Source organism: Hypanus sabinus, chromosome 18 (genome assembly GCF_030144855.1).
Source record: "Hypanus sabinus isolate sHypSab1 chromosome 18, sHypSab1.hap1, whole genome shotgun sequence".
NCBI classification, from domain to species: Eukaryota; Metazoa; Chordata; class Chondrichthyes; order Myliobatiformes; family Dasyatidae; genus Hypanus; species Hypanus sabinus.
Genome location: NC_082723.1, coordinates 60954703 through 60969955, shown reverse-complemented (window position 1 = coordinate 60969955; position 15253 = coordinate 60954703). Strand labels below are relative to the sequence as shown.

Genomic DNA, 15253 nt, shown 5'->3' with positions numbered 1-15253 from the left:
TAGAGGCTTATCCGTCAGACTACTACAGCAGCCCCCTTATCTGTGGGTTTGATAGTGAAGTCAGGATTAGTGCAGAGAGAATGGAGGGCAGAGTATTCAGTAGGAGTGAAGTTGGAATTGGAGAGAATAGTAGTGAAGTTGAGACAGTTGATGTCCCATTGTCAGTTAGCAATGAAAAGATCCAAAGCAGGCAGAAAACCAGTGCGGGGTGTTCAGGGAGGAGGGTTGAAGATGGGAGAAGGGGTTATCGATGCGGGTGGGGAGTCCTTGCCAAAGAAGTAGGCTCAGAGATGGGCAGCAGAAGAAGAGCACAGCATCATGGTGGGTGCAGAACTCACTGAGGTGTGGGCACAGGAGAGCAAAGGTGAGGCCATTACAGAGGACAGAACATTCTGCCTCAGAGAGGGGAAGGTCAGAGGGAATGATGAAAATCTGACGTGGATGAGAGCTGGGAACCAAGAGGGAAAGGGGGTTGGTAGAGGAGAGGGGAAGGTTGGGGTGAGAGGAAGATAGAGTCTCCAAGGACCCAAGAGCTGACGGTGGGACCTGAGAGACACGGGATCGCTCAGGTCCCGTGGGGGAAGGCGACAGTAACTGGAATAACTATATGTTACAACAGTGCTGTGCAGAAGAGCATCTCTGAATGTACAACACATCAAAAGTTGAAGTGGATAGGATATAGCAGCAGAAAACCACAAACATACACTCAGTGGCCTCTTTATTAGGTACAGGAGATGCCAAATAAAATGGCCACTCAGTGTATAGTGTGAATAGATGTAGGCCCAGCACCAACCCTTCAGCACTCTGATTGTACTGAGTACCAACCAGATACATACACTTACCCAGATTCTTGCTGATTAACCAACCCTCTGCTAGTACAATCCCCTCAAACTCATAAATGCTTATCTTTTGGATAACTCTCTTATTGAAGACCATCCTGAAATCCAAGTATACAACATCTACCTGTTTCCATCTAACCATTGAGGTCATTATGTCCTCAAGGAGCTTCAGCTGGTTTGTCAAACAGAACATCCATGTCTACCCAATGGAATCACTTCTATCCAGATATCTCACTATTTCTTCTTTAATGAAAGCTTCAAGCATTTTTCTGACCACAGACATTAAGCTAACTGTCCTATAGTTAAGGCCCTACAGAGGGCAGAGGGACCTTGGCATACAAGTGCAAAGGTCTATGAAGATGGCAGCATGGGTGAAGAGAATGGTGGAAACTGCACAGCGGTAGGTGCACCAATATTACAGCTCGGGCCATCAGAGATTGGATTTCCATTCCAATGCCATCTTTAAGAAGTTTGTACATCCTTCCTGTGAGCATGTGGGTTTCCTCCGGGTGCTCCGGTTTCCTCCCACGTTCCAAAGACATCCTGGTAAGTAGGTTTATTGGGCACTGTAAATTATCCTGTGATTAGTCTAGGGTTAAATGGGTGGGCTGGAAGGGTCTGTCCCACACTCTGTCTCTAAATTAAAAATATATATATATGTGGGATGCTGGCCTTCATTATATCAAGTGTAAATACAGTGACGTCTTGGCAGAATTTTACAAAATATTAGTTAGGTCACAGACTGGTCACCATGCTTTCGGAAGGACGCGTTTGCACTGAAGAGGAGGCAGAGATTCACTGGGATTCTGTCTGGGATTGAATCCTTCAGTTATGAGGAGTTATTGGATAGGCTGGATTTGTTTCTGGAGGGGTTGAGGGGGTGGGGATCTTATAAAGTTGTACAGAATTTTGAGCAACACAGATAGGGTAGAGAGTAACAAACTTACTCTGAGACCAGAAAGGCATTGATTGAAGATGAGGAGAAAGAGTTTCAGAGGGGGAACAGAGGAAGAACTTTCTTTCACACAAAAGATGGCCGAAGTCTGAGAAGGTGGTCAAGGCAGGTATTTTCACATCTGGATGAGCACTTGATTCTCACTTTCAGACCAACTGCTGGTAAATAGAATTATGGTCAACATAGACAGGGTGGGCCACCAATTGTTGTGTGGGTGATGCTTTGACACACTCAAGGATCTTAATGAGAGTGAGGAAAATGACTGAAGTGTTTTGTCAATCAGGGAAAGCAAATACAGCTGGAAATGTGAAGAGCTTAGAAAGACAATCCTACTTTCTTGGTCAATTTGCATCACTTTTTGGGGGAAGGTAAAGATATCAGTTCATTAACAACATTAATAATGCGAACAATTGTATTGTGTCTACCCTAATGTGGAACTTTTTTTATTTTGGTTATGTGCAAAACTACTGTAAATACAGAAAATTAGAGTATTAGTCTACTAATTCTCTTCTATATTTTAAACAGCGAACACAATTTTACCAAATGTTGTTAACACACTGGCCTGTAAGTATGAAACATCTTTTCCTCTCAAGTATAGATTAAGTGTTCAATTGTTCCAGACTATTTTATTAAAAGGTTGTTTTAGTGCCTTTATCCAAAGGCAGGTTTATCAGTAGCAAAGCTCAACTTCCGAAAATCTAACTGTTGTCAAGCTTGTAGAATTCAACTACCATTTGAGGCTATTTTACACGACGAAGCACTCCTTGGCCGTTAATATGCTCCCTGCCCTTGAGTAAGTGAGTAGCCCTTGACAAGACTGGCCTGAGATGGTTTTTTCCTTTCTTAGCTTGAGGAGTAGCACCTGTGTTTCAGTTGTTTGCTCTTCTCCCCAGACAACACAGCCAGAGTCAGGAATTTACCAGTGCAAGTTATTCCCACTGCAGGAGTAATTGTCTATCTCACTCGCGCACACTGGAGTGTTACTTTACTCCGTCACTATGCAACCCAGGTGCTCAAATCGGAGCACGTGGCAGTAAACCTAGCAAACCTAACTGATTTCCTTTTGGAAGGAAAGACAGAATTGTAGTTTTTTGAAGAGGCATTAACTCTAACATGAAACAAATAAAATTTGTTATTCCGCACATCAGAACCAGGTTTATTATCACAGACATATGTCATGAAATTTGTTATTTCACAGCAGCAGTACAGTACAAGACAACAATTACTATAAGTTACACACCTAAATAGTGCAAAAGATGAATCTTGAGGTAGTATTCATGGCTTCATAGACTGTTTAGAAATGTGAAGGCAGAGGGGCAGAAGCTATTCTTAAAATATTGAGTGTGGGTCTTCAGGCTCCTTTACCACCTCCCTGATGGTAGTAATGCGGAACAGGAAGTCCTGGATGGTCTTTGATGAAGCACCATTGAAGAACATGTTGAAAACCCATTCCATATTAATATTTAAGAGGCCACGCATGACAGGAATGGAAGATTTACTGCAAGGTAGCATTTTAAGTTCTATATGATTTGTGGATTTTGATCCGATGCTGCATCCATTTTGTGCCGTTTCTAGACCCAGCCCGGAGCATTCGGCCCTCCAGGTCTCCCAGGAAAGCCAGGGGATCCTGTAAGTAAAAACCAAAATAGAAGCAGAAAAAGACCCAAAAGTATCTGAAGTAAGTGGCTGAAGCTGATCAGCAAAGTGATACAACTGCCAGATCAGTGGAGAACAATTTGGTTTCAGTGTATTATTGTCACATGTTTTACAAGGATGTTGCCTGGATTGGGGAGCATGCCTTATGAGAATAGGTTGAGTGAACTCGGCCTTTTCTCCTTGGAGCGACGGAGGATGAGAGGTGACCTGATAGAGGTGTAGAGGAAGATGAGAGGCATTGATTGTGCCAATATTCAGAGGCTTTTTCCCAGGGCTGAGATGGCTAGCACGAAAAGGCACAGTTTTAAGGTGCTTGGAAGCAGGTACAGAGGAGATGTCAGGGTTAAGTTTTCCACGCAGAGAGTGGTGAGTGCGTGGAACGGGCTGTTGGCATCGGCAGTGGAGGTGGACATGATAGGGTCTTTTAAGAGACTCCTGGATAGGTAGATGCAGCTTAGAGAAACAAGGGGCTATGGATAACCCTAAGTAATTTATAAGGTAAGGACATGTTCGGCACAGCTTTGTGGGCCGAAGGGCCTGTATTGTGCTGTAGGTTTTCTATGTTTCTATGTACTGAGGTAAGTGGTCAGATCATTACACAGAGCATTGAAGTAAAACAAGGTAAAACAATAACGGAATGCAGAATTAAGTGGGAGGGCTACAAGGTAAGAGCAATGCAGATGGACAATCAGGTGCAATGCCACAATAAGAAAGATTGTGAGGTCAGGGCTCGATGTAATATGTTGAGGTGTGAGCGCTAGAGTCATTAAACTGGAACTAGAAGTTCAAGGTATTTGGGAAGCCACTGTGGTCCGGATCAGGAAGTGCACAACACTGATCTCCGTAGCTGAAAGCACGCAGGTCTGATTATGACTGCGGGTGCATTCAGATGATCCACACAGACCGTGGCTCTTGTTTCTGGAGTTCTGCACCGTCACCCACATTAAGTCAGGATGAGAGCAGCTGGAATAATGCAGGCATTCGGAACCAGTTTAAGCCAAGTGCAAATGTTGGAACCAGATCCCAGAATGAACACTAAGACCTCACTAATCCCTGCCAGTGGAACTACGAAAGGAGGGGGGTGTTCTCCTGATTAAGTGTATCATTAGCCTTTGTAATTTCTGACATGTAACACTCCTAATTTTGGATGGTCAGATCTAGACTTGTGGTATGAAAATCCTCAGATTATATGGCAAAAGATGTTTCGCAATGCTGGAATTGGGAATTAAATCTAAGCATTAGAAGTCAGAAAGTGATCTCAGCGGACTAAATGGATTTCCTTGCCAGCAATAAGCAACAAGTGGTAGCAGATGCAGGTTTCCCTGGAATGTTTTAGAAACTGCAGCTTGATTATAGTGATGATTACAGACAGACTATCATAGATGTTTTCTGTAGCTTTCTAAACTAGCATTTTACCTTGCACAATAACTGCAATGGCGACTTGTAATTGCTATCAGATTGAGTGATGATATATCTTTTTCCTTTTACTTGCTTTACAGTGAGTTGTCATGATATTTTTGTTCTCTTAATACTGTGATTGTCTATTAAGCAATAATATCATAGTATCACACAGCACCAAAGCAGGGCATTCTGCCCAACTATTCCATGCTAACCAGTGGGCACCTGTAGTTACTTAACCCCTCACAGCTCTCTGTGCCAAAGCAATTCAAATCCTCACCTTGACATTTCTCAAATACTGTCAGCACAGTAGCTTCCACCAATCTCTCAGGTAGCACATGCAGGCTGCACATTACTCTCTCAATGAAGAAGGTCCCATTGATATCCCCTCTGTCTCTTCCCACCCTGCCCCCCATCCTAAAACTACGAACACTAGTTTTACCTATCTCTGGCATCAGGAAAATTTTCCTACTGTCTGCCCTATATGTGCCCCTCAGAACTTCAGAACCCTGCTTTTAGAAATTAGCTATGGACTAAACTGTCCATAGTTCTTCTTGGTTTATAGACGAGTTGTCCATGTTCTTTCCCACTGATCATCTGCAGGCCATGAGCTAGCTAACTGTCCCGTGATTACCATTAGAATTTTGCAATGAAGTTATAGAAATGCCAGCTACAAAAACAACATATAAAGGTAGAATTTTGCCAGCAGTGTGCTTGTATTCTCAGGGTGATGAGTATATCGTGAAGCTTGTAAATTGTATATCATATAAATTCATTTAAGATGATCATAACTTCCATTTTAACCCAGCCCAGTTGGTATGAGTGGGTGATAGTTGAAATGGCAAAGGTTTGAGTTCACCTGATCATTCCCAAGATTTTACCTGAAACAGGTAGTCCACACCTGCAGACCTAATTAAAATGTTGAACCACAATAACACTGACAGTGTCTCCATTTTAATTGCTCATTTTAGAGTGAGTGTCACAAGCATTAGACTGAAATAGACATAATGTTTTATCCATTTAAGCATTTTTTCAAGGATCTTTGTGGCTCAGTGCCCTTCCTGGTCCACCGAGTTCTTGAGGCTGCTTTCCTCCTCCTGCCCTGCCTGTATCCTTCTCCTGCCCTGCCTGTATCCTCCTCCTGCCCTGCCTGTATCCTCCTCCTGCCCTGCCTGTATCCTTCTCCATTCTTTTCTTCGCTTCCTCAAGCAACTCCAGCCGCACGTTTACCTTACTGAGGACCTTTCCCTTTAACCTTCAGCAATGTTTGCTTCACCTGACTCTATTGCTACTAACTTTTGGCAGGGAACAGTGCAGCCACCTTTAGATAGGACTGATGGTTCATGACTTGCCTTGTTGTGGGTTTGTGGTATCGACTTGGCTCCCTCTGTGAGAAATTGGTGAAATCCCCAGCTAACTTCTACTGTTCCTCAAACCTCTTAGGTCAAAACAAAATTGGGTCAGCTTTGAAATTTGTCTGAACTTTGCCATTGAATATAACAACACGCTTAAAAGGGTACTTAGACAGATATATACATTAGAAAGGTTTAAAGGGATCTGGGCTAGTGCAGGCAAATGGGGCTAGATTTGATGGGCATTTTGGTCGGCATGGAACACTTGGGCCAAAGGGTCTGTTTCCTTGCTGTGTGACTCTATGATTTTGCTCTCTTTTCCTCATTGAATCTCTCCAACTGTGAATGACCATTGATGATGAATTTTTTAGGGCCCTCCTGGAGCTCCAGGACATCCAGGACCACCTGGCAGTCAAGGTGACATGGTGAGTGTATTCTCAACCACATACAAACCCACCACCCAACAGAAACGCCTTTTGTAGCAGGCACAAAATGCTGGAAGAACTCAGCAAGTCAGGCATCCTCTAAGGAGAGGAATCAAGAGTTGACGTTTTGTGCTCAAATACTTCATCAGGGCTGTAAAGGAAGGGGGAAGAAACCAGAATAAAGTGTGAGTGGAGGGCAGGAAGTACAAGCTGCCAGGTGCTGGGTGAAGCTAGGTGAAGGAATCTGACCAACACACACAAAATGCTGGAGGAACTCAGCAGAATTTGAAGCATCTGTAGAATATATTGTGCTTAAAAATAATCTATTGTTTTCTATCATATTTTGGAATGAGGATTCATATAGACATTTTGTTCATTGTACTCTGGAAAATTTTGTCACAAAATGCTTCGAGGATTTGATGGGTGCAAGTAGTGATAGGTGATTTTGGCAATCTTACCTCTGGAGAAAGTAGCAAGGGTCCCAGAACTGAACATTTTCCAGCAAGTATATACTCTTGTGGAAGTCATGCATGGAAAGAATTGTACTGATTAGTAATGGCCCTCTGATACTAAGCAAAGCTCTTTGAAACATATTGTTTCTTACTACTTTAGTAAAGTGTTTATGGGTTCGGGCTGATGTTGCACTGTCACTCACACAAGATAGGAAAAATAAAGTAGTTTTAGTTCTCTGCTCAGAGATTATTGACTAGTTGAAGTGCAATCTCTCAAGTTGAGTATGATGTTCTCCTAAGGGTTGTCTATTGGTGGGTCCTCAGGTGGCCATAGAAGGATTCACATATTCTTGTGTGATATGCTGGATAATGGAAAATGCTTCACTCTCCAAATCTCAGAAACTCACAAGCCTCTCCACCACGTCAAGTTGACGATCCTTGGAGAAGATTATTGACCATGTCCAAATAATTGCACCAATCCAACCTCATCAGAATTACAGAAGCACGGCATAAAGTCTGGTTTAATATTTGGTAAGCTGTTATGAAATGATCTGCAGAGAGCAGTTTAAAACAAGTTGCCACACTTCAGTGGCAAGAGCTTCATGCTGACAGTAATAACTTGAAGACAGTGGCAGCAGATGATCTTGTTGGATGATGAAAAGGATTCCTTTAACAAGCAATGCCTGGTCATTGGTTTCCGAGGGAAACAGTGAGCATCTAATAAGTGCTAGAGGACAGGCGCAAGTTATTCATTATTTCTGAAAATCTCATTCATTGATCCCAGCTCAACATTTAAGGAACTATTATGGACTTCAAGAAAGGGAAGTTGGATGGACTGGTCCTCATTGAGGGGTCAGTGGACAAAGGGTGAACAGCATCAAGTTCCTGGGCATCAACATCTTGGAAGATCTATTTGGGCCCAACACATAGATGTGGTAACAAAGAACGCGTCATGGTCCGGTCCAAAGTCCGCATTCCGGTTCATGTTCCGGTCTGCGGATACCGGACTCCGGGTCCTCCGACTGTCCCTTGTTTCAGATGGGCTCAAGCATTTGCACCTGATGCTCATCTTGTTGGCTGGGAATATAAGTGGCTCTGGGATTGAGTGTAGTGGGGGGGGGTGTTGTTTTATCAGTCCCTGCCTGGAGTAACTCACTGGTGGGAGGCTAGTTCATTCAGTGAGTTATGGATTTGGCTTTTCCATAGCCCGCCAAGGTTACTGCCTGCCTTGAGTCTTGATGCCACCCCAGACTGAGCTCCCTCCCTGTCCCTTGCCTCTGTTGGGTAAGCCAGGCTGGTTACTGTTACCCTGTGGTTGGTTCTGTCCCTTCCTGTCCCTTGCCTCTGTCGGGTAAGCCAGGCAGGTTGCTGTTACCCTGTGGTTGGTTCTGTCCCATCCTGTTCCTTGCCTCTGTTGCGTTGTGTCTCGTGTCCTGCCGAGGAGTCCCACGGCCCACCCAGGAGACTAGCCTCCAAGAACTCCAAGCCCCAAGACTCCAGCCTCGAGCTTCCCAAGCACTCTGAGAATTCCAGGAACCCAAGTCTCCAAGAACTGCAAGAATCCAAGTCTCCAAGTCTTCAACTCCTAGAACCCAGGCCTTGTCACATCTCCTCCTGGTCTGGGGGTCTGAGCCCGAGTCAAGGCCCAGGCTCTGGGTCCGTGTCCAGTCTCGAGCTCAGAGTCCATCCCAGGCTCATTGTTCCCAGTCCCTCGTCCCAGTCCTGCTTCCCCAGCCCTGTCTGCGACCTGTCCCGTCCTGTTCCTAGTACTTCAGTGTCTGTGACCTGCATTTGGGTCCATTCCCAACACCGCCTTATGACAGAATGCACATCAGAGACTCTTGTTCATTAGGAGTTTGAGCCGACATGGTATGTCACCAACGACTTTTGCAAATTTCTACAGATATATGGCGGAGAGTATTCCGGCTGGTTCAAAACAGCCTGATGTAGAGGCTGTAAATCATAGGATCACAAGGGCTACCAAGGGTTGTAGACTCCTCCAGCTCTATCACAAACACAAGCCTCCCTACCAATGAGGACATCTTCAAGAGGCAGCACTTCAAGAAGGCAGTGTCCATCATTAAGGACCCTTGCCATCTGGGACATGTCCTCTTCTCATTGTTACCATTGGGGGGAGGTACAGGAGCCTGAAGACCAACAATCAATAATTCAAAAATAGCTTCTTCTCCTCTGGCGTCAGGTTTCTGAATGGTTCATGAATGATTCGGGCCGAAATCCTTCGGCAGGACTGGAGAAGTAAAGCTGAGGAGTAGATTCTGATTCTGACTGAATGGTCATCAGGGTTCCTTGCATGATAAAGTTTCATGTTAAAATAGCCCACATCACTGAAGAACATGATTACAATTACTGAAGATACGGGCAAGTTCTTTTCCATGCTGATACAAGAGAGATTGCAGATGCTGGAATCTGTATCGTCGGAACATTCTGCTGGAGAATATCAGTAGCTCCTGCAGCATCTGTGGGTAGAAAGGAGTTCAATGTTCCAGGCTGAAACCGTGCATCAGGACAGAGTTGAGAGGCCAGTATAAAGAGAAGAGGAATTCTGCGAGACCCTCTCTCACTGCTCACCTTGGACCCTGTCATCGCCTATCATGAGAGGCTAGAGAGGATCCCTTGGAATTTAGAAAACTGCACTCTGACTTTATTCAAATTTGTTAGATTTGTAAGTGTTACGGGTAACTGACACAGAAGAGGAGTTGAGGCCAACATAGGTCAGCCATGGTTTTATTTCATGGCGGACCAGGCTTGAGGGGCTGAGTGGCCGACTTGTGTGCAGCATTGGTGAGCAGACAGATTTCAAAATGCCAGCCACCCATCTAGTAGCTTGGCCATTCCACTTGAGTGTGAACGGTGTATATCATCTTGTTACCCCCTGAAGAGGCTGGTGCTGCCTTTACTCCTTGTCCATGGGTATGCTCGTCCAGCAGGATCCCTACCAGACATGGCGTATTATTGTCTTTGCTCTCACCGTTTCAATGCTGCCGAGACCAGCAGCATTCTTCCTTCCAGCACCCTATGTATCGGCCAGTGCTGGAGACGTCTGCTCTGGACACTGGCAGCTGTGAGCTGAAGAGTTAATGTTCAAGCCTGCTGAGCAACTGCAAAGCTTAAGTGCATCCTCTGAACCTTAGCCGGAGTTTGCTGAACAGATGGATATGCATAATTTATCACAGAATTGGAAAGGTCCGGCCAATATTTCAAAATCATGGACAGTGCAAGCCTTCTGGGCTGTTGTTCTTTCATGAGATATCCGTTCCTGATATTGCATTGCCACCAGATGGCAACTACATGGAACTACTTACTCCACCAACACATTAGTGGGAATCCGAATATACTGACAAGCTCACAGACACACTGAGCCTTACATCTCTGCTGCCTGCCCAATCCTCCATCCTGACCTGCTCTGAACGTGTTTGAACTTTGACTGTGAAAGTCCTACCTTATATAAATTTAATATAAAACTCATTTTAAAGCAACTGATTACATTAGTTTAATTATACAACATTTTATTTTAGCTTGAGGAAGTCAGTTCAACGTGGTGAACTAAAATTAACCATCCAAAAAAAGCAGCAAAGTTATTTACCAGTGCAGTAAAAAGTCCTCATACCAATGGGTAAAAAAAAACCAAATTGCACGAAGTCATTTTTTAAGTGTCAAATCCCTTCTGCTGTTGAGGTTTGCAACCACAGATTCAGTTCAATCAGTCTTCCACAAAATGTATTGGTAGTCAGCAGGAATTGGAGGAGGATTTTAATAGCAGGTGATTTTAACTTTCCTAATATTAATTGGGTCTACCAGTGCCTAGAGACCAGATGGATGAAAACTTGCTGAGTGCATCTGGAGCAACATAGACAGTTGTACTGGAGAGGGAACAAAGCTCAACCTACTCTTTCGAAATGACATTATTGATTTGTGATTAGGGGAGAGTACTATGGGACCAGTGGTCATAACTCTTAACAGTTTCAAAATAATTGTGGAAAAAGATAGGACTGGTCCACATGCTATAAATTGGGGCAACTAATTTTGAGGTAATGGGACAGAAACTTACTGCGGGTTGATTGGGAGAAGTTGTCAGAAGATAAAAGGAACTGGAGCAGAGGTGCTAGACGAAGTAATTACATCGGGTCTCACTAACGTAAAGGAAGCCGTATCGGGAGCACTGGATATTGTACTCTGGTGAGACCTGAGGTAACTTGATGGACTGCTTTATCAAGCACCTCTGCTCCATCTGCAGTGGTCAACCATTTTAATTCCTGTCCCCTTTCCCACTCCAACGTGTTGGTCTATGGCTTCCACAATGAGGCCTCTCTCAGGTTTAAAGGAGCCACACCTCATATTCCACCTGGGTAGCCTCCAATCTGATGGCATGAACATCGATTTCTCCAACTTATGATTTTTTTTTCTCTGCACCTTCTTCAATTCCCCACTCTGGTTTCTTACCTCTTCTCACCTGGTGCCCCTCATCTTTCCCTTTCTCCCATGATCCACTCTCCAGATTACTTCTTCTCCAGCCCTTTGCCTTTTCTATCAATCACCTCCCAGGTTCCTACTTCACCCCCTTCCCCATCCACCTGCCTTCACCTGTTGCCTTCCAGCTTGGCCTACTTTTCCTCCCGCCACCTTTTTATTCTGGCATTTCCCCCCCCCCCCCCCTTTGCCAGTCATGATGAAGGGTTTGGGTCTGAAATGCCAACTGTTTATTCATTTCTACAGATGCTGACTGACCTGCTGAGCTCCTCTAGTGTTCTGTGTGTGTTGTTCTGGCATCAAGTGAATCCTTAAGGAGTATAAGGGATATAGGAATACACTTAACAATAGACAATAGGTGCAGGAGTAGGCCATTCAGCCCTTTGAGCCAGCACCACCATTTACTCTGATCATGGCTGATTATCCACAATTAGTACCCCATTCCTGCCTTCTCCCCATATCCCTTGACTCTGCTGTCTTTAAGAGCTCTATCTAACTCTTCCTTGAAAGCATCCAGAGAATTGGCCTCCACTGCCTTCTGAGGCCGAGCATTGCATAGATCCACAATTCTCTGGGTGAAAAAGTTTTTCCTCAGCTCCGTTCTAAATGGCCTACCCCTTATTCTTAAACTGTGGCCTCTGGTTCTCGACTCCCCCAACATCGGGAACATGTTTCCTGTCTCTAGCATGTCCAATCCCTTAATAATCTTATATGTTTCAATCAGATCCCCTCTCATCCTTCTAAATTCCAGTGCATACAAGCCCAGTCGCTCCAATCTTTCAACATATGACAGTCCCGCCATTCCAGGAATTAACCTTGTGAACCTATGCTGCACTCCCTCAATAGCAAGAATGTCCTTCCTCAAATGTGGAGACCAAAACTGCACACAATACTCCAGGTGGGGTCTCACCAGGGCCCTGTACAACTGCAGAAGGACCTCTTTGGTCCTATACTCAACTCCCCTTGTTATGAAGGCCAACATGCCATTAGCTTTCTTCACTGCCTGCTGTACCTACATGCTGACTTTCAGTGACTGATGAACAAGGACACCCAGATCTCATTGTACTTCCCCTTTTCCTAACTTGACACCATTCAGATAGTAATCTGCCTAAACAAGGAAATTAGAAAAGTGGAAAAGGGAACATGAGGCATCCGTGGTAGTTAAGGTGAAGGAAAATTCTCCTGTAAGTGTATCAGAGCAGAGGTAACAATGGAGAGACTAGCTTCCCTTTAAGGATCAATATACTAATCTACATGTACAACCGCAGAAGATGGGTGAAGCGCTAAATAAACACTTTGCATCTGGAAAGTAGGAGATTGAGGGTTGAACTGATAAAGGTATATAAAATCATGATGGGCACAAGCAGGGTAATTTTCCAAGGCAGGTGTCTCTAAAAACAAGAAATAGTAGGTTCAAGATTGCAGGCAGCTTTTTCGTGCAAAGGGTGGTGCATATTTGGAATGAGCTACCATAAATAGTGGTTGAGGCAAACTCATTAGTAACATTTAAAAACTATCTGGTTAAGTACATAGATGGGGGAGGTTTAGAGGGATATGGCCAAATGCAGGCAGTTGAGACCAGCTTGCTGGGCAACACAAACATCATGGATGACTGGCTGTAGGTAGGCCTGAAGTGCATAATGGTGAAAAATCCCCATGGTCTGACAAGGTGTGTCCTCGGACGTTGTGGGAAGCAAGGGAAGAGATTGCTGGGACTCTTGACAGATATTTTTTGCATCTTCATTAGCCAGCAGAGGACCGGAGGGTAAATGGTGTGCTTTTATTTATGAAGGGTTGCAAGGACAACCCAGTGAGCCTGCCATCAGTGGTGGGAAAGTTACTGGAAGGGATTATGAGAGGCAGGAGTTATTTGCATTTGGAAACACGAGGACTGATTGGGGACAGTCAGCATGACTTTGATCATTGGTGATGATGTCTTCCATATTTAGTGAGTTTTTTGAGGAGCTGACTAAAAGGGTTGATTTGTGTACGGTGGTCTACTTGCTCCACACGGATGTTAGCAAGGCCTTTGACAAGGCCCCACTCCAGTTGAATGGTTAAATACAGGGTGAGGTAGCAATTTCGAATCAAAATTGACTTGGTGACTTTGACTGTGGTGCGATTGTTGGTGCCAGACAGGGTAGTTTGAGTACCCCAGAAACTGGGATTTTCATGCATAATACTCTCTAGAGCTTACAAAGAATGGTGGAAAAAAGCATCTATCGGTTGAGGGTAGTGGTTTAGGTTAGCTATTCAAGATTGGAGACCTGTGACCTGCGAGTATCTCATGAATCAGTGCTTGGTCCTTTATTGTTCTCCATAGACACACAATGGCCACTTTAGTGGGTATGCGCATGGTCTTCTCCTGCTGTAACCCATCCACTTCAAGGTTCAACATGAGTGTACAGAGATGCTCTTCTGCACAACATTGTTGTAACATGTGGTTAGTTGAGTTACTGCCAGTTTCCCGTCAGCTTGTAACATTCTGGCCTATCTCCTCTAGCCTTTCTCATTAACAAGGCGTTTTGCACACTAGAAAAGCATCACTAGTTGCTTCATGTTTGTTCTTGGCACCATTCTCTGTAAACTGTAGAGAGTGTTATGCATGAAAATACCAGGAGATCAGCAGTTTCAGAGATACTCACTGCCTGGCACCAACAGTCATTGCATGTTAAGGTGAAGGAAAGTTCTCAAAGATTCTGTAAGTTTGTCAAGAGCAGGAGTAACAATGGAGAGAATAGGTTCCCTTTAAGGATCAACAATCATTTGCATGGTCAAAGCCACTTGGATCACATTTCTTCCCCATTCTGATGATTGGTGGGAAGAACAACTGAACCTCTTGACCACGTCTGTATGCTTTTATGCATCATGTTGCTTCCACGTAATTGGCTAATTATATATTTGCATGAATGAGCAGGTGCACCTAATAAAATGGCCACTGAGCGCATGTTAATAATTAGGAAGAGAATGCTACTCTATATTGGTGGTATGATTGGTGAACTAATAGATTACATAAAAATTTGTAGTATAGTGGACAATGAAGAAGATTGCTTAAGATTTCAACAGGACCTACACAGAGTGGGAAAAAAGGGAAAGGAATGGCAGATGGATTTTTAACTCAGACAAGTGTGAATGCCAGTACAATTACAACAATTAAAAGACAGATATACTGATAAGAAAGGTTTAGAAGGAAATGGGCCAAATGGGACTCGCGTAGATGGGAATGTTGGTTGACATAGACGAGGGAATCAGAATCAGGTTTAATATCACTGGCACGGGTCGTGAAGTTTGCTGTTTTGCAGCAGAAGTATATAGAAATACAAAATAATCACAACTATAAAAAGTATAACAACAAAAAGAAAATTAAATTAAATTAGTCATGCCAAAAGAGAGGAAAGTAGTGAGGTAGTGTTCGTGGTTTCATTGTCCATTCAGAAGTCTAATAGCAGAGGGGAAGAAGCTGTTCCTGAAACTTGAGTGTGTGCCTGCAGGCTCCAGTACCTCCTCCTTGGTGGTAGCAATGAGAAGAGAGCGTGTCCTGTGTGATTGGGGCCCTTAATGATAGATGCCACATTTTTGAGGCATCGCTTTTTGAAGTTGTCCTGGATGCTGGAAAGGTTAGTGCCCATGATGGAGCTGACAGAGTTTACAACTTTCTGCAGCTGGTATGTGTCCTCTCCATACCAGA

General features: G+C 44.1%; 1 protein-coding gene across 1 annotated transcript in view; it reads left to right on the top strand.

Annotated features, from left to right (window-relative positions):
- The first annotated feature begins 3375 nt into the window (after positions 1-3375).
- LOC132407258 (collagen alpha-1(V) chain-like) overlaps positions 3376-15253 on the top strand; it is a 202960-nt gene continuing 191082 nt past the window's right edge. Inside the window, exons 1-2 of the mRNA XM_059993518.1 lie at positions 3376-3423; positions 6572-6625. Coding sequence (XP_059849501.1) covers positions 6623-6625 — 3 coding nt within the window. The 5' untranslated portion in view covers positions 3376-3423; positions 6572-6622. The remainder of the gene's footprint in view (positions 3424-6571; positions 6626-15253) is intronic.